General features: G+C 48.1%; 1 protein-coding gene across 1 annotated transcript in view; it reads right to left on the bottom strand.

The window, feature by feature from the left end:
* Positions 1-26,498, bottom strand: part of Adcy1 (adenylate cyclase 1) — a 109,321-nt gene that overhangs the window by 25,665 nt on the left and 57,158 nt on the right. The window contains 4 exon segments of the mRNA NM_001107239.1: positions 4,777-4,932; positions 7,856-7,997; positions 8,858-9,016; positions 17,696-17,823. Coding sequence (NP_001100709.1) covers positions 4,777-4,932; positions 7,856-7,997; positions 8,858-9,016; positions 17,696-17,823 — 585 coding nt within the window.

Here is a 26,498-nt window from a genome sequence, read left to right as displayed (position 1 = left end):
GCAGAAGACAGACTACCAAGGTAACCCAGTGCAGCAGCAGAGAGGACACAGCGAGCAAACTTCCCCTCCACGCTCCAACCAAACAGGGAAACACAGACGACGGACGCACATAAACACAGCACTATGAGGGTGGAAAGGGAGAGCAGGCTTTCAGAACACTGGGCCTCAAAGAGAACCATGTGTGACAAGGGGGCCCTGTGGGGTATCTTTTGTCATATCTATCTCAGGCCAGGAGCTAGAGGAGACCACAGCCAGAAAGGTTTAGTGGGTGCAGGCCATAAAAGAAACTGTTAAGGTCCACGAGAAGAGCCACGGACTCTGGCCAAACGATCAAGAATGGGAGAGCAGGAAAGGGCAAATGGCCACACAACTGCAGGCAAAGCCCACGTGAAGGTCTGCAAGTTCCAATTACACCAAACAGCCTGCTTTCTGAACTTGCATCACAAAATGGCACTCTGTCGCATTGCGTTAGGTCCAAGGACACTAGGTACCCAGGGATACTGGAGGCGGAAACCCCTTGGCGGATCACCTTGATCCACAATCAGAAGTATTTCCTAAAATACGACATCTAGTTCTTGCTCAAAGAAAATAACAGCGTAAACATTAACCTACAGAGATCACTTCCTAGCCTAGTGCTCATAGCTCAAAGCCTCAGAATGGATGGTAAAATCCTATATATCTTAAAAGAGTGAGAATGAGGAAGAATGACCTTGCTTAATGCTATCGTCTAGCTTAATTATAAAATGGGAAAGAGACACAGCAGCACTGTTTAAAGTACAGATTATCAATGACCAAGAAAGCCCAAGGTAACTTGAAAAGTCACTGCAGTCAGTAGTGAGACCAGCCATTATCTTCGGCAAACAAACTCGAATATGATAGCCATCTGTCGCCATTTCTAAACAAAAAAAGCTCGGGAGACGGCCCAGATAACGTTCGATCAGGACTGGTAACAAGGAAGAAAACACACACTATCCAGCACTTGGCAACACTCCAAGCTTGCTAAGTCAGACCCTGCAGAGGCAAAAGGCAGGGTTTATACACACCATGGACAGAGCAAGACGTTTGAGGGAGCCCATGTTGGCAGAGCACTCCAAGATCAAAGCATTTACCATTTATTAGCCCAGGAGTCTCACCACAACCCCCGGCTACCCGCATGCTGTTCAGTTAAGATGACCATGAAAACAGATGTGCCCAGCGTCCACAAGCATGATGGTCCCTAGAAAGGAAGTCCCTGTTTGCCGATAAGCTGCTTGGGAAGTCAGGCCTGAGCCTAGGCCTGAAGGCCATTCAGCCAGGAAGAAAAGGCTTGGATCTGTGTGGGCCACCAAAGGCCCAAGGGCGTTCCAGGGCAGAAAAGGCTCGGTGCATGGTTACCACCGGCTTTGCACATGAGCTGATTTCCAGAAGGAAACAGAAGAGGAGAAGCAAGCCCAAAGGCTTGATTTCTCTATCATACACACGAGTGGCTTAAATCGATAAGCTTAGATTTAAAGCTATACAAAACAGAGAGAGAGAGAGAGAGAGAGAGAGAGAGAGAGAGAGGGGGGGGGGGGGAGGAAATTTCTGGGTGTAGAAAACAGGGGAACAAATATGTCTCAAATATCAGAAAGCAACCATAAAGAAGGCCCCATGCCAACTGTGCCCCTCAGCAGGTACCACTGGAGATGACGTTATAATCTCTGACCAGTGGCCCATCCACGTGAGCAGAGCCAAGACATGCCAGACACTCTTTGCAGAACTCCCAGGAATTAAAACGCACTTTCATGAACAAAAGTGCCATGGCCCGCTTCGGTTCATAAGAACAGAAAAGCCCCAGATATCAATGCCATATAAGACATCTCTCCTTAGGTTAGAAGTCTATGCAAAGTCCGAAAACTCAAACTGAGGGAGAGCCAATGACACAGGGGCACCTGTATGATACACAGAGGCAAGAGGAGGACAAACGGCCAGCCAAACTGCTTCTACAACACATTGGAGTTCCTTAAAGCAACTCCAGTCCCCACAGATAGGACACTGGAGGGTCACAGTACCAGGCCTTTATCTGGTAGGGGGATGGTGGTAGATGACAAATGTTTTTCCTTTGCTTTTCTGGTGCGCTTTTTTTTTTTTTTTTTTTTTTTTTTGTATTTTGCAACAAATATCTTCTTGGGAAAGAAAGTATCCAAAAGCCAAATAGAAAGATAGTAAATGTGTTTGGGGGCATCCAGGAGGTACTAACAACAGTGGCTGCCAGGGCTGCAGCAGAAACTGTTAAGCTGGTGGAAGAGATACTACACAGGGGGCTCATTATTAAAATTATCTATAAATTTATTCATTCAATTATTAAAAGGACATTATTCAGTGACAGGATTCACTGAAGACCTTGCAGAAGGCGCAGGGATCATGCAAACAGGTCCTTCGATTTAACTCAGTGTGGCACAGCCACTGGAGATATACAGTCAAGGAGAAAGGAGGTCTCTGGACAGAGAGCTATTCCAGATAGACGTCAGAAGACAGAAGCGTTCTGAGTAAGTGAGCAGGATTCCTGCTAAGATTGCACACATCTCTACGACAGGGTATGAGATGAGGAACCTGGCAGACTCTGAAGCCGATGAGAGGCTAAGGAAGGGAAGACTCTTGCTAAAGCAATGAACACCGGATATCCTGACAACACCGTGTGTGTGTGTGTGTGTGTGTGTGTGTGTGTGTGTGTGTGTGTGTGTGTGTGTGTTGGGGGGGGTGTCTGTACATGTCTGTGTGAATGTCTGCTGTCTGTATGACTAGGACTAAAATTCCTATCTGTGACAGAAGCCAAGTTCTTAATAATGCAGCCTCCAGCTGCCTGGCACACAGAGAGACTCATTTTTCCTGACCCGATCCACCATGAACAACGTCCTCAGAATATTCTCAGATAAAGTTCTAGCAAAGAGGAACTCCCATACAGAGATCCTGCGGCAAGGAACCACCATAATCAAGAGGCAACAGAACCTTGCTTTGTCCTGAAAGAAACCTCTAACGATACCAGGAAGATTCTTTAAGTGGTATAAAAATCGGTGATGTCAGAGAAAGCAGTGATAGGAAAGGCAGCAGGGTTGACACCAGGTAAAGCCAGTGTAACCTCAGAGGGGTGGACAGAGAAGCCATGGGGAGTCAGGCAACTTCAGTCTCACATACTAGTGGGTTCAGTGGCTGTAGTCAAGAGCATCCACAAGGGGGCATCAGAGCCCTAAAGTGCACCCCATGCTCTTTGGTATGGAAAATAATGTGGGGCCTTTCCCAAAAAGGGAAATCCAAGTCTCTGGCCATGTGTGGTTGAAGTGAAGTCCTAGACACCACCACTGCCACATGCCTAGAAGATCTGAAGACCCACAAGTGACTGCCTGACTCATCTGAGACGGAAAACCCTGATGTCCACCAGAAACCCCCATTGGAGACCCTGATGTCCACCAGAAAGCTCACAGTGGAGCCTTGTGCCTGGCTTAGCCCTTGCAGCTGGCTTTGCCATCCCTCAGCATCAGGAACATTGCAGAAAAGGCTCTGGGCGTCTGTGGGATTACAGATGATGACAGATAAGCTAAAGAGGAAAGCAAAAGCAAGCTGCTCGGAGAGAACAGATGTTTCTGGGGGCAAGAAACTATTTCTTTTAAAAAAAATCTCAGTGAGAGGGCAGAGGAGAAGGCTCAGTGGCTGAAGCCATGTAAAGCAAGAGTAAGGACAGGAACGCAGTTCCCATGACCCAAGTCAAAGCCAGGGGGAATGGTAGCCAGGCAGAGACAGCTGGTTCTTTGAGTCAGCTGATTGGTTAGACCGTCAGTCTGGGTGAGCTCTGGGTTCCATTAGAAGACCCTGCCTCGAAGAATAACGTGAAGAATAGTTAAGGAAGATACCCAACATCGACATTCAGCCTCTGTGTGCACATGACATGTCCACATGGGCACTTCTCCCAACATGCACACACGCACACATACATACACACACACATACACACACACACACACACACACACACATACACACACATACACACACACATACACACACACACACACTCAAAATAAAATAAAAATCTTGGGCTAGTGAGATGGGTCAGTAGGGTAAGGCATCTGGCACCAGGTTTGATGACGGAGTTGGGGTCCTGGAACCCACAGAGTAGAAAGAGAAAAACCAACTCGTGCAAGCTGTCTTCCGACTTCCACGAGCATCCCACGGAACGCAGGCAAGCGCGTGCATGCTTACCCACAAATATAAAGTTAAAAATATTTCAGTGGGCAGACAAAACTGGGGCTAGTCTGACATATTTATGAATCCCTGGGTTCAAGCCCCTGCATGGAATAAACCAGACGTGATGGTGCACATCTGTAATCCCCACGTTTGGGAGGTAGGGTAGGAGAACCAGAAGTTCAAGGTCCATCCTCAGCTACGAAGTGAGTGTCCAGGCCAGCCTGTGGTTTCTGTCACGGACTACAACTTCATAAGGGAATTATTCACAAAGACACAGACTTCCTGGGATTTTTAAGAATTTTGAAATGTTCCATAGAAACGTTGGGACAGGAAAGCTGAAAAACCTTTCCAGAAAATAGAAGGAAAGGGGTGGTGATATGGGAGGAGATCTTGAGCCATCTTGAGAACTTCAACATCCACATAACAGGCCCTCCAGGAAAAATAAAAGAAGAAAGCGGGGAACGTGAGCTTGGAGCTGGATAAACACAAAGTACAAAGCACTATACGGATGTGTGCAGCAGTGGCAGCAGCAGCAGCAAGGAGTGTTATAGCTCGAACGCGCCTCAGGCTTTCCTACCTTGTCATCATCCTCACAGGTCATTACGTTGGAGAAGGGGATCTCAGCCTTGAACATTTTCCGGCAATGCATGAGCTGCACCAGCAGGTAGCAGACGGTCTTGAACTTCATCCTCTTGGCTGGTTTGATATCCGAGAGAATCAAACCTGGAAATATCTACCCAAACACAAGCACAGGGGAAAACACTGTCAGTGAGGCAGATCTTGACCCTCAGGCTAGAAATACAGCCTTAATGGTGACAGGAACTCCAGGATACTAAAATTAGGTTGCTTGGTACCTCCTGCATGCCAGGAATCCGGGAATGGACCAGGTACCCGGCCATGAAGACTCCAAACTAGTGAAATCCACTGGGGCTCGGAGTAAATGTCACCTCAAAGCTCCCTTGTCCCAGCATGCTTTGTTCTACACACAACAGAAGCCAGAAGACTAGGTAGGTGACAGCGGCAAGCCTCTGCCTAACAGACTGCCATGGGCCCTCATCTGTACCACAGAGAACTGTCTGCTCACCCCATGACTTTCTCAAGACCAAATGAGCAAATATGGAAAGGAAAGGCCCAGGGATCAGGCTCTCTTGCACTTGCTGGGTATCCATCATCCAACAGTGAGCCCAAGGCTGCCTCCTCCACAGGAGTTCTGAACCCAGGTCTTCTCCAAGACGCAGGTAAAGTGTCCACAGCCTCACTTTCAGCTGCCCCTGCCTCAACAATCCAACTACTTCTTACAGTTCAATCCACCGGCCTCTACAGGTACAGCCATAATTTCACCACAGAAGCACCCCTCTTCTTTGACATTCTCTTTCTTCCCTCTCACCACCTGGCAACTCCAAGTCCAACAGAGATATTCTTTTGACCTCTTCCCTCTCTATGTCTGTCTCTCTCAGTCTCTCAGTCAGCCTCTCTCTCTCTCTCTCCCTCTCTCTCTCTCTCTCTCTCTCTCTCTCTCTCTCTCTCTCTCTCTCTCTCTCTCTCTCTCTTCCACAAGTGTGATATAAAACAACAAACAGGATCCCAGAGCTGTGACTGTGTGGCCCAGCTTGGGGGCAGCACCCACTTGAGGTACCTAGGCTCTTTCTTTCTTTCTTTCTTCCTTCCTTTCTTTCTTTCTTTCTTTCTTTCTTTCTTTCTTTCTTCCTTCCTTCCTTCCTTCCTTCCTTCCTTCCTTTCTTTCTTTCTTTCTTTCTTTCTTTCTTTCTTTCTTTCTCAGCACTCAAGGCCTCCCAACTATCTTCTGGGTTTTTTCTAAGTTCACTTCAAAGTCCCCCATCCATACCAGGGACTTTCTCCTGGGTGACTCCAGGTATCCTCAGGATCCAAGCTCCCATCGGAATTTTTCCCTATGCCCAGCCCCTTCCCAAAGGAGCTAGCCTGCCACAGCCAGCCCTGACCCTGAAGGCCCCATGTCCTCACTGCTCCTCTGTGCCAGTCAGGGGAAGGTGAGCACTGTCCTCCAAGAGTGATGGTCTCCTAGACTGACCATTGCATGTCCAAGTCTCGGGAAGATGCTGCCCCAGAAGATGCAGCTGGACAGAAGTGATTGCTAGACATTCCGGCAGGGCCACTTTGAGCCTGGGGGCTCCTCCTCATATGCCAGTGCCATGGCCCAATGAAGTGCTAGTTCCCCAAACTCTATACCCCACATCTGTTTAAGGCAAACAAGGGGCCCCAGAGAAGCTGATATTTAGAGCAGGACGTAGGATGGAGGACTGTGTCTTGAACAGATAGGGAAGAAAAAGGAGGAGAAAGGGAAGGAATTGAGGGGAGGAAATAAGGGTGGATTTGATCCAAATCCGTTACATACATGTATAAATATTAAATTGGTTTTTTTTTCTTTTTTTCGGAGCTGGGGACCGAACCCAAGCGCTCTACCACTGAGCTAAATCCCCAACCCATGAATATCAAATATTAAAAAGCTACATCCAACTAAACAAGAAGGTGATAAGTGGTCTAGGACAACCAATTAGACCTCAGCCTCCATCACTAGGAACACACACGTACACTCATACATTTATGCACACTAATACACATCAACTAAACATCTACATGTAATACACACACACACACACACACACACACACACACACACACATGGCCTACTTTCATATTGAGCCTACACCCCACCCTCAACTGAGTCTGCACCCTCAGCAGGGCCTGGACCCATGTGAACCAGCACCCTGACCTGGGCACACGCCTTCACATGATCCTACACTCTCAACTAAACCCACATCTTCTGAACAAGCACACTCACCTAGTCCATCACCCACACCAGAGCCGGCATCTGATTCCATGGTTTAGGTGGGTTAGAGAACCATCACCCACCTAAGCTGTCATGTGAGCCCACACCATCGCCTGGTTGGTTTTGGACCTTTACCCAAGCCCACAGCCTCACTGGGATCAGAACACTGACCTCACACCATCACCTGGCTGGTTTTGAACCTTCACCCAAGTCCACAGCACACTGACCAGAACTGGAGCCCTCGCCTAAGCTCGGATCCCCACCCCGACTTGCACCTTCTCCTGAGCCCAGACCCTCACCTAAGAACACACCTTCACCTGAGCCAGAGCCCTCACCAAACCATCCTTCCTCACAGAGCACTGTCACCTGCACAAGCCCTGTCACCTGGACCACTTCACTCACCTGAGCCCACCCCTCATGTGTCAGTACCCCTCGTATCGCAGTCCATACCATCCGATCAGCCTGAACTTGAGCCCTGAAACCCCTTTTACCCTCAATCCTAACTACTCCATCTTTCTCCTGGGAGGACTTGAGGCATCCACACCAGGATGGCCAGAGCTCCTGTTGCACTATGAAGAACTATCTTACAGGAAGCTCATGGCCAGTAGATAAAAGAAGCAAAGGACCACAGAAAGGACGAAGGGCCCAAAGTGGCCCAGTCAGCCCCAGATTTCTGACTCCAGACTCTACAGGCTCTCCTCTTGGACATGTCGCCTACTATCTACACAAGGCAAGCCCTGCACATGGTATCTGTGCCCACATCCAGAGGAGGAAGGGAGAACTGTTTCTTGACAACTGTGTTGGACAGAGCTGCTTAGTGAGCGAATGAGGGGGACCGGCCACTCACCTTCCTCCGATGGGATGGCACAATAAAGAAGGTCTCGATGTTGTGAGTTCTCAGAAAGGTGTTCCTCTCATGGCCGTGGCCCGGCTCCACCTCGTAGTCCCCGTTCAAGCACGCAAGGGTTGTCTTCGTGATGTGGACCTTCCTACAAGAGAAGGGAAGCGTGGGGACTGACAGGTGTGGCTGCACAGGCCCTGGGTGGGTCACACTGGGGTCACGGCAGAGGTTTCTCTGCTCAGGACAAGATGCTCCAACTCGAAGGTAACCCGGGAAGAAAGGACAGGAAGACCCAGGCAAGCCAAGTGATGGGGCACACACCCGAGAATGGGGTCAGAGAAGGCTATGAAGGATGAGGGATCAGGAAGAGACCAAAAAGATTGAAAGAAACAACCAGAAGAGAGAAATAGAGTCAATGAGAACAAAACAGAGTTAAAGGGGGAGAGGGGGACTTCACAGCCAGCCCGATGAGAAGCTGAAGATCATGGTTGCTGGTGAGCAGAGGGCAGAGGGCAGAGGGCAGAGGGCAGAGGGCAGAGGGCAGAGGGCAGAGGGCAGAGGGCAGAGGGCAGAGGGCAGAGGGCAGTAGAAAATGACATGGGACCCTCAACCCACATCTGCTTCTCTGACCCACTGCATTTCAAACCACCTCTTCCCTGCACTTATTCTGGATCCCCTGTAGGGAATGTTCACATTCAAACTCTGTAGCTGACTAAGAGATGGGGCAAGTGGGCAGGACATGACTGAGTCACTAAAGGAAGCACTAAAGTCAGAGTTTCCCATGTACAGGTTTGAGAAAATAAAACAAGGAAGTAATAATAATGCATGGGCATAGCCCATGTATCAGGACAAAGTCCCCATGCACACCTCGTCTGACCCACACTAGCTTTCTGCAGATGTGCGCTGGGTCCTGGAGGGTCAAAGCAGAACCTACCCAAGGACCATCAGGATCCAGGCCTGAAATGAGGACTCTAGTAAAGGCACTCTTCCACCCAGAGTCCAACTTACCCTGGTAAGCCAGCAGCCTCCATGACATTGGCCAGGGTGACGTCGTTGGACCATACGTCGTACTGCCACTTGCGTAGGCCCAGGACACCACAGAGGACCCTGCCAGTGTGTAGGCCCACACGCATGTTCAGGTCTACTTCAGTAGCCTCAGCCACGGATCTGTAACACAGGTACAGGGCATGGGGCTGAAGGTTGCCTGGCAGCTCCCTCAATGGGCTGCTGTGGGCTGCACCGTGAGGCCATGAGTGTAGGGGAACTGGCTGTATGGAGTTGTAATGTGACGGGTACGTGGAGGTCTGGTCAGAGACAGCAGCACATCTCTGCCTGCCTGTGAGCTAAAACGTCAGCCACATCGATGTTCAGTGAGCTCTGTGAGCCCCCAACATCTCCTTCTTGCCCCTCCTCACTAGGGAAATCCCCAAAGAGAATTGAGTCTAGGACCTCAATGTAGGTCTTCTCTCTGAGGAAACAATTCTGGGGAAGTGGGAGAGGCAGAGCAAGCGCAGAGGGAATTAAGGACTGGGGAACCCAGCCAATCTGACCAACTGGGGATCCACCACTGGCACATGAGCCCAGCTCTGCTGACGTCAGCTCTGACGATCTCTAGAGCTTCTTCAGAGCTGTCTCAGGGCACCTCAATGCAGGACGTGTAAACCGCCTCCTGCAGGCTTCTTTTATTTCACTAATAGAGAACACCAAGGAATGTTCCATGAAGGACCCTGGGAAGTACAACCATGCCCTTGTCCCTGAGGGTGCGTGATGATCATATGACAAACAGTAGGGCCCTCAGTGGGCCTCAGCCTGCTCTACCCTCTGCCCTTTGCTATCCCCGAGGAGGGCTCTGGCAGCCACATTTTCAATAATAAAATAGCACATATGTATTGGCCACGCCCTCCCTCTGGCTTACCTTCACCCTGACTTTGGTTTACAAACTGCTTACCCTATTCCCACCAGGAACATGTGCACAGCACAGCTCCACACCCTCTAGGCTGCCCCGGACCCCACCAGGTGCTCCTCTGAACTCTCTTCCAAAAGGACAACTGCCCCTGCCTCTGTGTTTGGCCAGGCAAGATGCCAGAGCCAGATGCAGCCCAAGGGCAGGGACCTGAATTGCTAACACCCGATCAGTTTCAATGATCCCCCTATCCCCAAGAAGTGCATGTGGAGGACTGGGCTTGCTAAGGCTAGAGCCATTTTGTTTTACACCTAAGTGGAACTTTTAAACTTTTAACTTTACTCCCAGCTGTCTGCCAATCTCTGATAAGAGACACTGAAACAAAACCCTAAAAATAGAATTTGAATTTCAAAACCCACGTGAGCAATGCTCGCAAAGACACCTGCCCTTGGTGTTCTGGAGTGCGTTCACCACTTCCGTTTCTGCAGCCACAAAAGACAAGGTAGCCTGGGGACTGCTGGGGCATGCATCTGCCCCGTCCGCAAATGCCCACGAGTTCCCTTGAGCCTTCCAAGCCAGCGGTTTTGGATCCCCAAGAGCTGGGATCTGCCAAAGCCCACATGTCTGGCACCCAGCAACTTCTGCCAACGCTCAGTCTTTCCTGGCAGCTTCGGCCTCTGGTACGTCAAGGCTGGCACCGTGGAATCCACAGCACCCCAGAGAGTGTCTTCTAAAGAAACAGCACACCCAGCTGTTCAGCTGAGGCTCTGCTTGGCTGCCTTTTACACAGGCGTGCTCTGTCCAAAGCCAACAAAGCCTTTCACTTCGTTTCCAGGACACTTCTGCTTCATTCATCCTACATGTCTTTCCCATGATGCTCTCGGAGAAGTTTATTTATCACAAGAATTGTCTATGAAGGAAACACAATGCAGCCCTGGCCCTGACCTTTGGTGCTGGATCCCAATAGGATGAAGCCAACCCTCCCTCCCTCCCTCCCTCCCTCCCTCCCTCCCTCCCTCCCTCCCTCCCTCCCTTCCTCCTGGTGTAAACAGATCCTGGCTGACATAAAACCCAGAGCAAAGATGAAAGGCCGAATCTCTGTTCTGTTCAGCAACAACCTATTGAGTTCACTCCTCTTAGCCATTCTTCCAAGCACTACGGATACAGCTGTGCACACAACAGAAAAAAAATAGAATAAAATAAAAGGGAGGCCCGGACACTCTAAAGGGTGATTTGCTGTCGGCTAGGCAGGATTTTTTCCAGAAGCAATGACAACGCACTTGCCTGAGGCAGCCCCCAGTCTCACCCTAGCATGATAGAAGAACACAGCAAACCCTTTCAACGAAATGCTGCCCAAACATGCTCCCTGGACACATGGGCTCTAAACTGCCTCTCCAGGGCCTTGGCTCTATAGAAATGCAATATGATAGACAGTCTGGGCATGCCCAGGTCCTCTAAACATTACAACAGATTCTTTGTGGAGAGTGGAAGTTTGGGGAGACACATAGCATGCTCCACCCCCAGAGAAAAGTGCTTCTTAAAAATATCCACAAGACTGACTTTAAAACGCAGAGTCCAGTCATTAGACACAGTGATCCTCTAGGTTAGTCTACACTGAGAAACTGTGACTCACATACACCCAGCTTAAGGAAGAGATACCTGGGTATCAGAACTTCAGCCTGGAGCCCACCAGCACCCACTATTGACTTACCGATGACCCTGGGCTGTTCTCACCAGCTCAGAGGTGGCCATTTGGGAAAACCTGTGCGTTTCCTAGTAACTTACTTCATCAGAGCAGTTGAAAGAGAAACTCAAGAGCGAGACCCTAGCTAGATAAAATCGATTTAGAAAAAGTACTTTGTGCACTTGCAGGGCCTGGGGAAGGAGAATGTGACCATTGTTCCCATCACACGTGTGCCAGCAGGGGCTTCCCTGTGACGTAGACAGACTTGGATAGGGCCATGGGCAGCACAGCAGAGGGAATCCTGGGGAAATCCGGCAGTGGAAAGCCTCCCTCTTTGGGGATGGCTCCTTCTGTCTGGGGGCTGGTGAATCATCCCCTGCAGAGGCTGCTGGAATCCTCCCACTCAGCTACTGCATCTGAGAAACACCCAGTCCTTCCTCACAACCACCGGGATTCCATTCACAGGCAAAGGATGGAGCATTCATTTGGAAAATGAAGCTCCAGGAACCTGCCGGCCTCTGTGTCCTCTGCAATCAGAGGTCCTGGGATCACTCAGAAAAATGGAGAGGGAGGAGTACAAGCAGAAAGGGGGGAAGGCATAGATGATACTAGGGTGGGAAAAGACCCCAACTACTACACCAGCAGGAGAAAAGTCCCAGTGATCTCTGCCCTCGTGGGCATCTGGGAGCAGAGCTCAGGAGGGGTTACTCTGAGGCCTGAGCGGCATAGAAGTCCTTGAGAGGTCCATCAATATCAGGCCAGGGGTTGCCTCACCATTAGGACACAGGAGGAGTCTGCCCTACCAACCCTGGCATAACCAATGAAGAGATGACCCTAAAACCCTTTCTTCTGGGGTACGGCATCACAAGGATGTATACTTGGGGAACACAGAGGCTCAACAATTTAGCTTAGCAGGCCTCCCTGTCCCACTCTGGGTCCATTCCAGAGCTGCCTATGATTACAGGCCTGGGACAGACAATGCCCTTGACCTGTGAACCAATCAATGAAAAGAAAACAGGCATGCGTGGCCTGAGTTTAAAGGTTAGGAGAGAAAACTTAAGTAAATGTTTGTGTCCATTTTACCCATAGGCTTGAGCAGTCTGGGAATTAGAAATAACTAGATTTTTACACAGCCATTGACAAGGAAGGGTCCGGATGGTCTAGCCTGGGGAAAATCAGGGCCAGCCTGAAATTGTTCTGTCTGCATCTACATCTGGAACAATGTTTGTCCCAGCTCTTACAGTGACTTTGGCCTTTCTTCGGCAGGCGGTGCCCCTTTCCTGTGCTAGCCCATCCGGTATGCATAAGTGTCAAAACGGATGATCACGCTTTCAACGGCCCGCCATCCTGGTGCAGCTGCTGCCAGCAAAGCCTCAGCTGGACTCAGGAGCTGATCTCAGAGTCCCAACACAGCATGGTCAGAGGACAGTGGCCTACCCGCGACCCTTCATCACTGTACCAGGAATCTAAGAGATGTGAAGGAGGAAGTGGTTCCGGGAAATCGTTCCAGAATCTTCCCATAACCAGGCTGGTCCATGGGTCTCAGAAAGCTCTGTGTCCAGCCTACAGAATACCTGTGGCCCCTGAAAATGGGCAGTTCTGGTCCACGGGCTCGGCTATTGACTGGTGAGCCCTGGGACTGGGGTACACTGTCCATCACCTGGGTATCTTTTGAAAAAACGAGGTCATTTCAGAATCAACAGAATCCAACCCCTTGAAGTCCTCTGGCTTCCTCTAGATAGTGGGAGCTAATCCTGGTCCAGATGGCTCCAGACAGAAGGAAGGTGTAGCTAAGGGCATAGGCACTGCCCCCACATTAGTGCATACAGTGCAAGGCTCAGCATGGCCTCTGCGCATGCGTGAGCCAGCGCTCACTTCTCTCATGCTCCTGAGATCGCAGTGTTTCCAAAGTTCCTAGATTCTCCACTCCAAGGTCAAGAAACAAAAACACATGAACATCCTGCTTTGCCCGGACATGCTGGTCCTCTTGATAAACAGGTTCTGTCTCGTATGTTTCTGTGCACCCCTCTGAAACAGGAACAAACACAGGCTGGTATGGCTAGAAGGGAAGGTGCCAGTTGCCATATGGAACCTTCCTGGGAGACCCAGAAGCCAGCCAAGGCTGAGCACACATGGGCTATCCCTGGCTCTGTGCAGTTCCCACAGGAAGAAAGGCTGTTGGGTGTCTCTTGGATTAACTCAGCTGCTTGTTCCTTCCAGTCCAGAGCCAGAAATTCAATTCGTATAAAGACTCTAGGATTGTGTGATCTTGAGGTTGTAGGACTTTAAAACAGAGAGGAAAGCAGTCCAGGAAGGTTAAAACAAGGCTGCACAGCCCCTGGGGCTCACCAGTCTCTCACGAGGAGACCGCAAAGCAGAGCGAGTTGGGCAAGGTGGTGAGATACAGGCTCAGCCTCAGCAGGCAGATGTGGCATCTCCTGAGTAGCAGCCGGAAAGGGCACCCCACAGAAATGCCTTAGAACCCAGGCACATGCCAGCCTCACAGAGAGACTAGAAGGAAAGAAAGGTCTGAGGCCCGAGTGAGAAATAAGGCTCCTGACCATGGAGAGACCAGAAGAGAGGTAAAGCTGCCAGGAAGAAGGGACAGGAGAGGTGTCCTGCATCCAGGACACAGCCATTGTGAGCAGCCTGGTCAGCCCAGTCAGCTGGAGTGCCCACCCAACTTTACCTGGATCTGTGTAGTGGACTGATTGATAGATAGATCGATAGATAGATAGATAGATAGATAGATAGATAGATAGATAGATAGATAGACAGACAGACAGACAGATAATGGATGGATGGATGAGAGATAGACAGATAATAGATGGATGGATGGATGAGAGATAAATAGATAGATAGATAGATAGACAGACAGACAGATATTAGATAGATGGATGGATGATACATAGATAGACAGACAGACAGACAGATAATAGATAGATGGATGGATGAGAGATAGACAGAGAGATAATGGATGGATGAGAGATAGACAGAGAGATAATGGATGGATGGATGAGAGATAGATAGATAGACAGATGATAGATAGATAGATAGATAGATAGATAGACAGACAGACAGACAGACAGACAGATAATAGATGGATGGATGGATGAGAGATAGATAGATAGATAGACAGACAGATATTAGATAGATGGATGGATGGATGAGACATAGATAGACAGACAGACAGATAATAGATAGATGGATGGATGGATGAGAGATAGACAGAGAGATAATGGATGGATGGATGAGAGATAGATAGATAGATAGATAGATAGATAGACAGACAGACAGATAATGGATGGATGGATGAGAGATAGATAGACAGACAGACAGATAATAGATGGATGGATGGATGGATGAGAGATAGATAGATAGATAGATAGATAGATAGATAGACAGACAGACAGACAGACAGATATTAGATGGATGGATGGATGAGACATAGATAGACAGACAGATAATAGATAGATGGATGGATGGATGAGAGATAGAGAGATAATGGATGGATGGATGAGAGATAGATAGATAGACAGATGATAGATAGATAGATAGATAGATAGATAGATAGATAGATAGATAGATATAGATGGACAGACAGATAATAGATGGACGGATGGATGAGAGATAGACAGATAGATAGACAGACAGAGAGACAGAGAGATAATGGATGGATGGATGAGAGATAGATAGATAGATAGATAGATAGATAGATAGATAGATAGATAGATATAGATGGACAGACAGATAATAGATGGACGGATGGATGAGAGATAGACAGATAGATAGACAGACAGAGAGACAGAGAGATAATGGATGGATGGATGAGAGATAGATAGATAGATAGATAGATAGATAGATAGACAGACAGACAGACAGATAATGGATGGATGGATGAGAGATAGATAGACAGACAGACAGACAGATAATAGATGGATGGATGGATGGATGAGAGATAGATAGATAGATAGATAGATAGATAGATAGATAGATAGACAGACAGACAGACAGATATTAGATGGATGGATGGATGAGACATAGATAGACAGACAGATAATAGATAGATGGATGGATGGATGAGAGACAGAGAGATAATGGATGGATGGATGAGAGATAGATAGATAGATAGATAGACAGACAGACAGACAGATAATGGATGGATGGATGAGAGATAGATAGACAGACAGACAGACAGATAATAGATGGATGGATGGATGGATGAGAGATAGATAGATAGATAGATAGATAGATAGACAGACAGACAGATATTAGATGGATGGATGGATGAGACATAGATAGACAGACAGATAATAGATAGATGGATGGATGGATGAGAGATAGAGAGATAATGGATGGATGGATGAGAGATAGATAGATAGACAGATGATAGATAGATAGATAGATAGATAGATAGATAGATAGATAGATAGATAGATAGATATAGATGGACAGATAATAGATGGACGGATGGATGAGAGATAGACAGATAGATAGACAGACAGAGAGACAGACAATAGATGGATGGATGAGAGAAAGAGAGAGAAAGAGAGAGAGAGAGAGAGAGAGAGAGAGAGAATGATAGAATGATGTAGACTGCGATGTGGGATGTAGCCATGCTATGCTTCGGAGGGTAGCACGGGCTCTGCTACACTGGGTCTGTCCTCTGCATTTACAGGGACACCCTCACTGCACACATAGCCCCATCAATCACAAGGCCCTAACTAGCAGCCATCGAATCCACAGCTCACCAGCCACCAGATCTCATCGATTGCTTCTCCTTTTCCCCCTTCTGTTGTTAATGCAGATAAATATAAAAAACAATGGGCTACATTATGACAATTTCAACACGGATAGAAGTATACTTTAATTCACTGTTTCCTAATTCAAAGCTTTGCCTAAATTAGAGAAAAAGGTCCTAAAGACTGTGAATATGATCTTCCGGATCATGAGTCTGCTCTCTTCTTGGTTTTGCTCACTTTATGGATTACATGTTGTCCTTGTCCCAACAACCTGTCCTGAACTCACTAGGCACCTGTTGACCAGCAAATTAACATACTTGGAGTCAGTAACAGTACGGTATCATTGAATATGGGATCATGGGGTATATGTGACACACAACATAATATATGACACAATACACTGATTCACTAATGATAAAATATGACAGATGGTTTGATGTAAAATATAGTTAGTTGGTATAGGATGTGATACAAGACACAGATAAGGAATGGTGACCATGTGACAGGGCAGGACATGGCAGATGATCTGTTGTGTGCTGCCACATGTATATTTTTATTTTTTAAATATTGCATTTATTTTTATTATATGTGTATGTATATATGTATATATGCATATATAATATATATTATATATATATGTATGTTTGCTATATCTGTAGCTCACAGCATGCAGTGCCTGTGAAGGCCAGAAAGATGGGTGTCAGACCCCCCGGAACTAGAGTTTTCAACCATTGTGAGCCACCATGTGGGTGCTAGGAATCAAACCCAGGTCCTCTAGGAAAGTAGCCAGTGCTCTTAACCACTAAGCCATCTCTCAGGCAACATAGCAGAGATTTGACGTGACATGTGGCACACGACATAACATCCTTCCAAGGAACAAAAGGTAGCCACTGCCAGGTCTTGTCCCCACACCCACTTCCTGATCTTTCTCAGCAGAACACTTGTCGAAGGCAATTTTGCCCCAAGGCAGTGGCTCTGCATCTCGGGATTCAGGGTGGGCACCAGGAACTTTTTTACCCTCAGGGACAGAGTGGAACTTATCAGAGACTTTTGACAGGAGCAACTCCGGAGAGCTAATTCCCAAAGAGCCAACACTGGTGTTCAGGGCAGCCATGTTGCTGGCTCCTTCCGGTTCCTTCCTTCTGCCTATTCCAAAGCTCCAACTGTGTAGATGTCCCCACGTGCACTGGATTCCACACCCTGGGTCTCACAGGAGAACCCACTCAACCCAGACTTCAGCCCTCTCTCCCCAGAGCACTGGAGGCATTCACTGGCTTTTAAAAGGCCCTCAGTCTTTCCCAGTGTCTCCCCAAGCTCAGTCACAAAGATCCCTTCCTCTTCCACATCTCAGGCACACTAGATACACAAAGGACTTCTGTGGACAAAGAATGACATCGTAAATCACGAGCAGGGGTCACCTCTGCATCATCCTCCAGGGGAGGTGGGAACCGGCCCCCTCCTACGGCCGCCTCGGCCTCTGCAGCTCTAGACAGAGCTCGCCACAGTGTGACACTCACGTGATGGTATCGATCATGTCAAGTCCCATCTCCACACAGCAGTGGGCGTGATCCGTCTTGGGCTGGGTGAGGCCAGACACACAGTAGTAGCAGTCTCCAAGGATCTTGATTCGGCGACAGTGGTTTTCCTTTGGGGAAAAAGCACGGCACAAGATCACTGGCAGTGATGGTGTTGGTGAGTATGGTCATGTGGCCAGGGCCAGGCTCAAATGGGTACTTCCGCTCACAGCCCCCAATACCCCCACCTCCTTCTTCTGGAGTATCTTCTTCTGCGTATCTTTCCCACCTTCTCCATTCAGCCAACGCTACCTGGACCTTCAAGGTTCAGGAATAAAGGCCACCTGTTAGAAATAAATCCCCATCCACTTAACTTACGCAGTATTCCCAACCCTAACCATGGTTCAGCATTCCAGAAGGCAAGCAACCCAGAAGGAAGTCCAAGCCGTACCCATGCAAACATTCCTGCACCTCAGAACCTCCCACCCTAGAGCACATCTGTTTCATTTATATTCATTTGTGAAGAACGAATGCTGAGTCTCTCCTATCTGAAACGCTAGACGCCAGAAGCACTTCAGATCTCTCTTTTTTTTTTTTTTTTGTCAGATTTAGAAATACCGGCGTAGACTTTGCTAGCTGAGCATACCCAATCTAAAAGCTTCAAATTCCTAACATTTCTTATGAGTGTCACGCGATACTTGAAGCTCTAGCTTTGGAAGAATGTCACAGTTTGATTACCCGGGTTACGACTGTTCGTGCTGCCATAGCACCTCTGAAGGGAATCACTCACAGTGTCCCATTGAACATCACGAAGGTGGCACGGACAGCCCCTTGGCAAGATAGGAGACACCCCCTGCCCCCTGCCAAGGAAGGCTGGGTGGATTTTAGTAAAGATCAAGAGAGGTTAGTCATACACTAGCCCAACACGTTGACAGATCCACACTGGGACTCACAGGGTGAAAGGAGAGAACTGACTCCTGTAAACTGGCCCTTACACACACACACACACACACGATGGTACTCTACCCACACACATACAAAATACAAATTTTCAATTAGAATGGAGTATTGGAACACAGGTAGCATGAACAGAAGGGGAAATGTTCAGGATTAAAGGTTGAAGTGGGGATATGGAGATGGGGGAAGGGTGAGGTGGAGGCTGGGTCAGCAAAACTAAGGTTATGTGAAGGAACCTTATGAAATCCAACAGTTTCTAAACTAATTAAATGAGTGAGGTAACCCAATCACAGAAAAATACATTTGGTATGCACTCATTGATAAGAGGATATTAGCCCAAAAGCTCGAACTACCCACGATGCAGTACACAGACCACAGGAAGCTCAAGAAGAAGGATGACCAAAATGTGGATGTTTCCACTCCTTCTTAAAGGGGGGAACAAAACTATCCATAGGAGGGGATATGGAGGCAAAGTTTAGAGCAGCGACTGAAGGAACGGCCATTCAGAGCCTGCCCCACATATGGCCCAGACATATACATATCCACCAAAACTAGATAAGATTGATGAAACTAAGAAGTGCATGCTGAAAGGGACCGGATATAGATCTCTCCTGAGAGACACATCCAGAGCATGTCCAATACAGAGGTGAATGCTAGCAGCAAACCACCGAACTGAGAACAGGACCCCTTTGGGGGAATTAGAGGAAGGATTGAAAGAGCTGAAGGGGCTTGCAACCCCATAAGAACAACAATGCCAACCAACCAGAGCTTCCAGGGACTAAACCACTACCCAAAGACTATACATGGACTGACCCATGGCTCCAACTGCATATGTATCAGAGGATAACCTTTCTGGGCATCAGTGGAAGGGGAAGCCCTTGGTCCTGCCAAGGTTGGACTCCCAGTGCAGGGGAATGTCAGAGGGTGGATGGTAAGGGAGGTGAATGGGGGGAACACCCTTATGGGGGAGGAGAAGGGAATAGGGGGGCTTATGGACAGGAAACTGGGAAAGGGAATAACATATGAAACGTAAATAAAGAAATATATCTAATAAAGAAAGAAAAAGAAAAGACACACACACACACACACACACACACACCACACACATATGTATTCCACTTTCTGACTGCCTGTGAGGCCTGCTCCGCAGGAGGAAATGCATGCCTTGTATGCTATACATGATCAAAAGTCCATGACTAGGGAAACCATAGGCCCAAGCAGGGAACTTACTGCTACTGTTTTCTTAAGCGGCCATACTATCGAACTGCACTGTATTCTAAGTATTTATGTGCATACCCTAGATTTGGGTTTCTCTCAACTTTGGTCAAAGATGTTTCCTTTTACCGTGGGTAGGGGTTAAGGCAGAGACTCATAACTGGTCAAAGAGCTGAGTAGGAATGACACTCGGTGTCGAGCCATGGGTAGGTCGTCTCTGTCAACCTCCACCACCCAAGCCCAGGAACTTCACAGAAGAGGGGGCGGAAAGAATATAAGAAGCCACAGAACAGAAAGGAGAGCCTTGAAATGCTGACTTGTAGGCAACAGTCGTGTCACAGCCAGAGCAATTACAGCAGCTGTGGCTATCTCTACAGGATCAAGCTGGTCAAAATCCCAGCACGAGCAGGTCAGGGCTCCCAGAGGCTGCATCTCCATCAGAGAAGATATTGGTACTTAATAGGAGTAGAGGAAGAGAGTCACTCTCCTTTGGGGATATGGCTGCTGACTGGTTGCTCGCAGTGCAGTTGTGGAAGGCAAGAGTTGAGCAATCTAGCTGTCTGCTTCTTTGTTTCACCCAAACTGCTACACTCAAAGCCTCCAGTTCCGCCCAGAGAGCTGGCTCAGCGGCTAAGAGCTGCTGTTCTTCCAGAGGACCATGGTTTGATTCTCACGCCCATGCACATTACGGGCAACACTGATTAGATTTGGAGATGTTAATAGCAATGAGAAGGGGGACATGGGAACGGGATGGAGATGAGCTGGGGTTCTGGGGGAGTCAGAGGGGTGTAGTGGTGAATGGCTATGATCAATCTCCATTGTATAAACAAAAATTTCACTGATCAATATCCACATATAAATAAAACTTTCAAGAAACAAATAATAATTATAAAAACACCATAGGTCTCAAACAGCTCCATTTCAGGTCCTCTTAACATCTGGAAATAATTTTTAAAAAAAATTATATATGTGTGTGTGTGTGTGTGTCCTTTGTGCAGGTGGGTTGTAGCTGTTGACATCTGGCCAGAAACATCCACCCTGAGAAACTCTAAATAAATGTCTTTTAAGGTAATAGTTGCAAAGCAAGCCATTTGCAGTGTTAAATTACACCGAGTGAGAACTGTGCTTCTGCTGACGGCTTCTGCATCTCTCCAATGCTCACGTTCAGAGCATGCAGCCAGAGGAGTTGATCCACGTTGCCTTCATGCTAGGAAGTCCAGGAAGACATCGGCCTTGCCTCCCACAGAACACTCAGACGAAGACGGACGTCGCAGACCCTCAGATGCTTGCACTGTGTGCCATAGCTCCGTGGTGTCCACTTTGAAAACACATGCACCATTCATATTCTAATGTCATGTCTGAATTTACTAGGCAACTGTTCCCTGCAACCTTCTCAAATACTGTAGATTAATAAATGCCAGGCTAGGCAGGGGCCAGCATTGCACACGGACAGTTAGTGCTCCCTAGGCGTGACCAAGGGAAGATGCTACTAGAGTTAAACAGATAGCTATCCGCTACTGCTGTGCAAAGACACCCAGGCCCTGAATTGCAGAAACTCTGCATTCTGACTGGAAGAAAGGAAAGCAGAAGGTGGAGAGAAAGGGGGAGGAGGAGAAGATGTGAGGGGCTTGAAGACACATTAAGTTCTTGGGACCAGGGAGAAGATGTGTTCTCCCTCCCAGGCTAGGAAGGCACAACCTGCCAGAAGCAGTAAGAAGTCTAATGCTTGGCTTCCCAAGTGTGGCCCAGAGTGCCCCAGGCAGCTGATAATCTTACCAGCTGCAGTCTTGCCTGGGTGGATAACACAGAACAGAATCTAGGATGCCAGCCTCCCCCATTACCCCTGATAGGGGCTCTGACCAAGGAAGTGTGTGTGTGTGTGTGTGTGTGTGTGTGTGTGTGTGTGAGAGAGAGAGAGAGAGAGAGAGAGGGAGGAAGAGAGGGAGGGAGGGAGAGAGGGAGGGGGGAGAGAGAGAGAGAGAGAGAGAGAGAGAGAGAGAGAGAGAGAGCCTGCAAGGTTCCAGCAACTAATAAAAGTATGGGGAAGCCTGGAGGTCATAGTAAAGCTATGATTCCATGCAAAAATTATCAAATTAAAACCTTCCAATTTGCAAGTCTAGGAAGAAGTAAAGAGTTGGGAGGCAAACGAGTCCGTATCTCTGAGAGGTTCAATCCCTGCTAGAGTCAGTCCTAAAACATCCTATCAAACTGGCCCAATTCTGAGACTCAGGCAAGCCCAGCACCACCAGTGCCCTGGTGTAAGGAGATGTGGAAGGCAAGAGTCAATCAATCTAGCTGTTTGTTTCTTTGTTTCACCCAAATGGCTACACTCCAAGCCTCCAGTTTGGCCCAGAGAGCTGGCTCAGAGGCTAAGAGCTGCTGTTCTTCCAGAGGACGGTGGTTTGATTCTCAGCACCCACATGGCAGCTCAGAACCATCTGAACTCCAGTCCCAGGGGTTAGACACACTCTGCTGGCTTCCACGAGCACCAGGCACCAACTCAGCACACAGACATGCTTGCAGGCAAAACTCTCATGCACACTGAATAAAATATGCATTTTTTTATTTTAGTAATTAAAACCCAGACTGGCCAAGTCCTACTAGGATTGTAAAACTAGCTATGTTTGGAATAGGATACTTGAGAACACCGGTTCTAGTCAGCAAAGTATAGGTGTCAACCACTGCAAACCAATGCAGACAGTCACCTGTTATACCCATCGTTAGAGGGAAAGGCACTGTCCCAGTGTATATATTAAAATGCATGGAAAGTAAGTGGCAGAGGGGGAGAAAAACAAGACCTCTACAGATATCTGTCCACCATCAAGAGGGACCAGACCAGCCAAACACCAGACATCTCTCTAGTGTTAGGAAAGACAGAGAGGAACAGGTCTGCACACAGAAGGGGGGGGAGAGAGAGAGAGAAAGTATGTATGTGTGTGTATGTGTATGTGTGTGAGAGAAAGTGTGTGTGTGTGTGTGTGTGTGTGTGTGTGTGAGAGAGAGAGAGAGAGAGAGAGAGAGAGAGAGAGAGAGAGAGAGAACACAAGATCAAACCCAACACCGATGCTTAACCATCTCTGTAGGAAAAGGGGCAGAGTAGCCTCTTACAATGTACCTCAAGGGTTTTCACCGAGGAACTGGACTTCACAAGTATTTTGTATACACAAAAGAATTGGGCAGAAAAGAGTGATATCTAAAATCCAAACCAAAAAGAAATAACCTGTTACCATATGGAAAACATGGCCACCCAGAGAAAACTTATTCCCAAGCACATGAAAACCCTACCTCACCATCTAGCTGGTAACCTCAGCCAAGGACGAAAGGCGGGAAACATTCAGGTAGATGCGGTAGTCTTATACTTGATAACAAATAATGCTGTTTTGGACCTACTACACAGAATGGAATGAAAAAAAATAATATTGCCCCTCTTTGGTCAACTTATGCTGCTATAGCAGGTTATTAAAAACTAGGTGATTTATAAAGAAGTGAAATTATTTCTTCACTTCTTAAACTAGCTGTGAGGTCCATGTTCAGTAAGAACCTTCATGCTCCCAGGGTGGAAGGCAGAAGGGCAAGAGAGGGCATGAGAGGCAGAGGTCAAGAGGGGCCAAATTTGCTTTCTAACAACCTTCTCCTGTGATAACTAGTCCAAGATAGCATTAATCCGTTCCTGAGAGAGCCCTTGTGGTCTAACCACAGATAAGGCCCCAGCTTCCTCCTTTGTTAAGTTCCCAACACAAGAACCTAGGAGTGTGTGTTCAAAACACACACTTCATTAGAATCTGTACCATCAAGGAAAGGGGATAAAGGAAAGGAGGGGGTTGAATGAAATTTAAACACCAATATAACTCCTCTTCTCAAAGACAAAAGCATGGCACTGCAGAGAACAGAAAACGGCACACAGCCTCTCTTATTTGGAGGGCCGTGAGTAACAAATTTCCTTCAATGGCACCAGCTTCTGTGTGTTTGCATTCAGTCACTCTATAAATTAAAATCCAAGGGCCCAATGCAGAACTGTGTCCATCTCGCTTGCATGCTCATTGAACAAATGAGCTGTAAACAGTCAAACCCAGGCGAGCTGCTGAGAAAAATGTGGCTGTGACCAGCTTGGCTGGGTTGGATAATGGAGTCCTGGCAGTGCTGGCTGACCAGTCCCAGGCGGCAAAGCTGGGTGCTGTCTATGAAGTCAGCTAATGTCTAGAGAGCAAAACGGCCACAATTAGTCACCATCGACCCTACCTTATCGGGGAATGGAACTCACTGCATTATTCTCTCTAGCCCGGTGCACATGTCAGTGTTTCCACAAGGTTTCAAGTCTCAGAATCCCAAGGTCAGAGCTGGTGCCAGCCCAGACATCTAGATAAAAAAACCCTGCAGTCCACAGTGGGGTCTTGGGAGCCACTTTCTGAATGAAGACTTATTACTAGACACCTCTGCCCCCACCCCACTTCCCCACTGACAGACTGAGGGGTGACTGCCTCTCCTCCTGGGCATCGACGGCGCCTTCCCCATTGGCTCCTTTGTTCTTCACCATCCTCCACTATTTCCCAGTCAACTCCTGACCTCAAATCCCAATTCGGCAGAATTCTGACACCCACTCCCTACCTATGTAGCATCCAATCCAACCAGGCTTTCCTTCCGGGTGCCGGCTACTTTCTCACTTACATATCCTGCCGCCACCCAATTCAACAAATTGTGCACGATTACTTATCGAAGTTTCTTCCCTGAACAGTAAGGACCAACTCTTGGTCGCCATTACTTCGTCTCTCCACCCCAGCCCGATCTGTGCTTGGCAATACATGAACCACGCCATTCCGCTCTAAGAACACTACTGTTGAGAGTACAACTAACCAGCCCCTTCGCTTCGGCCCTCCATGGTACACTCAGGCTTCGAATAGCTCACAGAAGCAGAGTGTTGAAGCAAGAAGGAACGTGGATCTCCTTCTGGTGTCCTCTTGGTATTTCGCAAGCAGGGAAACTCCTTCTGGTGTCTTCTTTGTATTTCACAAGCAGGGAAACTGAGGCACAACCAAACCAGTGAGGGCGATGTGACCGAATACTGTGGCTGCGTAGTGAACTCTGCCTCTGAGTTGAAGCCACCAAAAGGTCCCAAGGGGGCAAAGGTCAGGAAGGTCCTAGGACAGTGGATGGCAGTGAGCAGGTTCCTGGCGCTCCTGGACCCTAACACACAAAATTCAGGTTCCTCACCTAGCTTGCATGAGTCCTTCTGGAAATACCCAGAGTCGACACAACACTGGAGAACAGTAACTTCAATAGGTCAAGACCATAGTAGCCTCAACTCACAGCAACTAAAATTACACAAAATGGCCATAGTGTACCCTAGAGCCATGAACCTTCGTCACCAGCGGGCAAACAGGTTCCTCGACTTGGCACGAATGTCTTATTTTGCCCTAAAGCAAAGTGAACCTAACAAAGTGACCCTAACTCAGGCTCTGGTATCAACCGAGACACTCGTCCCTGCAACGACTCCCAGAGGGAAGACTGGATGGGACAGAAGACTCACAGACTCACGGTTCTCAGTCCAACGTCCACCAGCTCTGCTGTTTGCAGACCGTGGTGAAGCAGAGCATCATGGTAGAGAGGGAAGGGAGGTGCACTGTCAGACACCCGTCATGCTAGGAAGCAGGAAACAAGACAAGGGATCCAAACACGATACCCTCTTCCAGGGCAGCCTTCCTGATGCTGCCTCTTCTAGATGCGTCTCAAGAAACTGCCAAGACAGCTTGGAGCCAAACCTTCAATGCATTCACCTTGGAACAATAGTTCTCAATTTAAGGGCTCGATAACCTCTTCACAGAGGTCACCTAAGACCACTGGAAAACACAGACGTTCACATTACAATCCATAACAGTAGCAAAAGTACAGTTGTGGCGGGGTGGGGGGGTGTCAACACAACATGAGGAGCTGTATTATAGGGTGGGCAGCACCATTAGGAAGGTTGAGAACCGCTGCTTAGAAGAACAGTTCTCTGGGTCCGTAAGAGCACTTGTTAAAGTTATCATCTAAATACTTCTCTGAAATCCCTGTGGATCAGAAAGTGTGTCCGTGTTCGGGGACAACTTTGACTACAACAAGCCATCAGCAGGCCCAGCCATATACCAAGCACTGCTCAGATCTGGAAAATGGGGTCCCTGGAGAGGAACCGTTTCATGAGGGAGATAACCTGCACAGCCAACAGTTGCAAGACTCAGTCAGTATTATCAAGGCAGTCACTCACACCACCTTAACTCTGAATCCTCCTCGAGGCCTGTGCCAGGCAACTGACAGCATGATAAGCTCCTCCTGGGGGCAAAGGCTCCCAGAAAGGGTTCAGACTAAGACCGTACCAAGGGGCTCAAAATGAGCAGCAGGTGGCCCAAGTGTTAAGAGGCCTTGCTTAGACTGGTTCTCTCTACAGATACACGGTGTACTATGATCTCATCGTGCCCCACCCTAGCCTCCAGAAGGGAGGCAAGGGCACTGTGTGCAAATTCCAACCAGCTCACGTTCCCATTAAGAAAACCGGCATCCAGAGAAGAGTCCTTGTCTCTCCACAGTGGGTGTGTGGAGTAACAGTGGGCAACCAGGACATGCATTTTTCCATCATGTCGGAGGAGATGTGTCAGTTCCTCAA

The sequence above is a fragment of the Rattus norvegicus genome, chromosome 14, assembly GCF_021556685.1.
Source record: "Rattus norvegicus strain SHRSP/BbbUtx chromosome 14, alternate assembly SHRSP_T2T, whole genome shotgun sequence".
In the NCBI taxonomy this organism is placed as follows: domain Eukaryota; kingdom Metazoa; phylum Chordata; class Mammalia; order Rodentia; family Muridae; genus Rattus; species Rattus norvegicus.
Note: the sequence above shows the minus strand (reverse complement) of the source record. Positions and strands in the feature narration are given on the sequence as shown.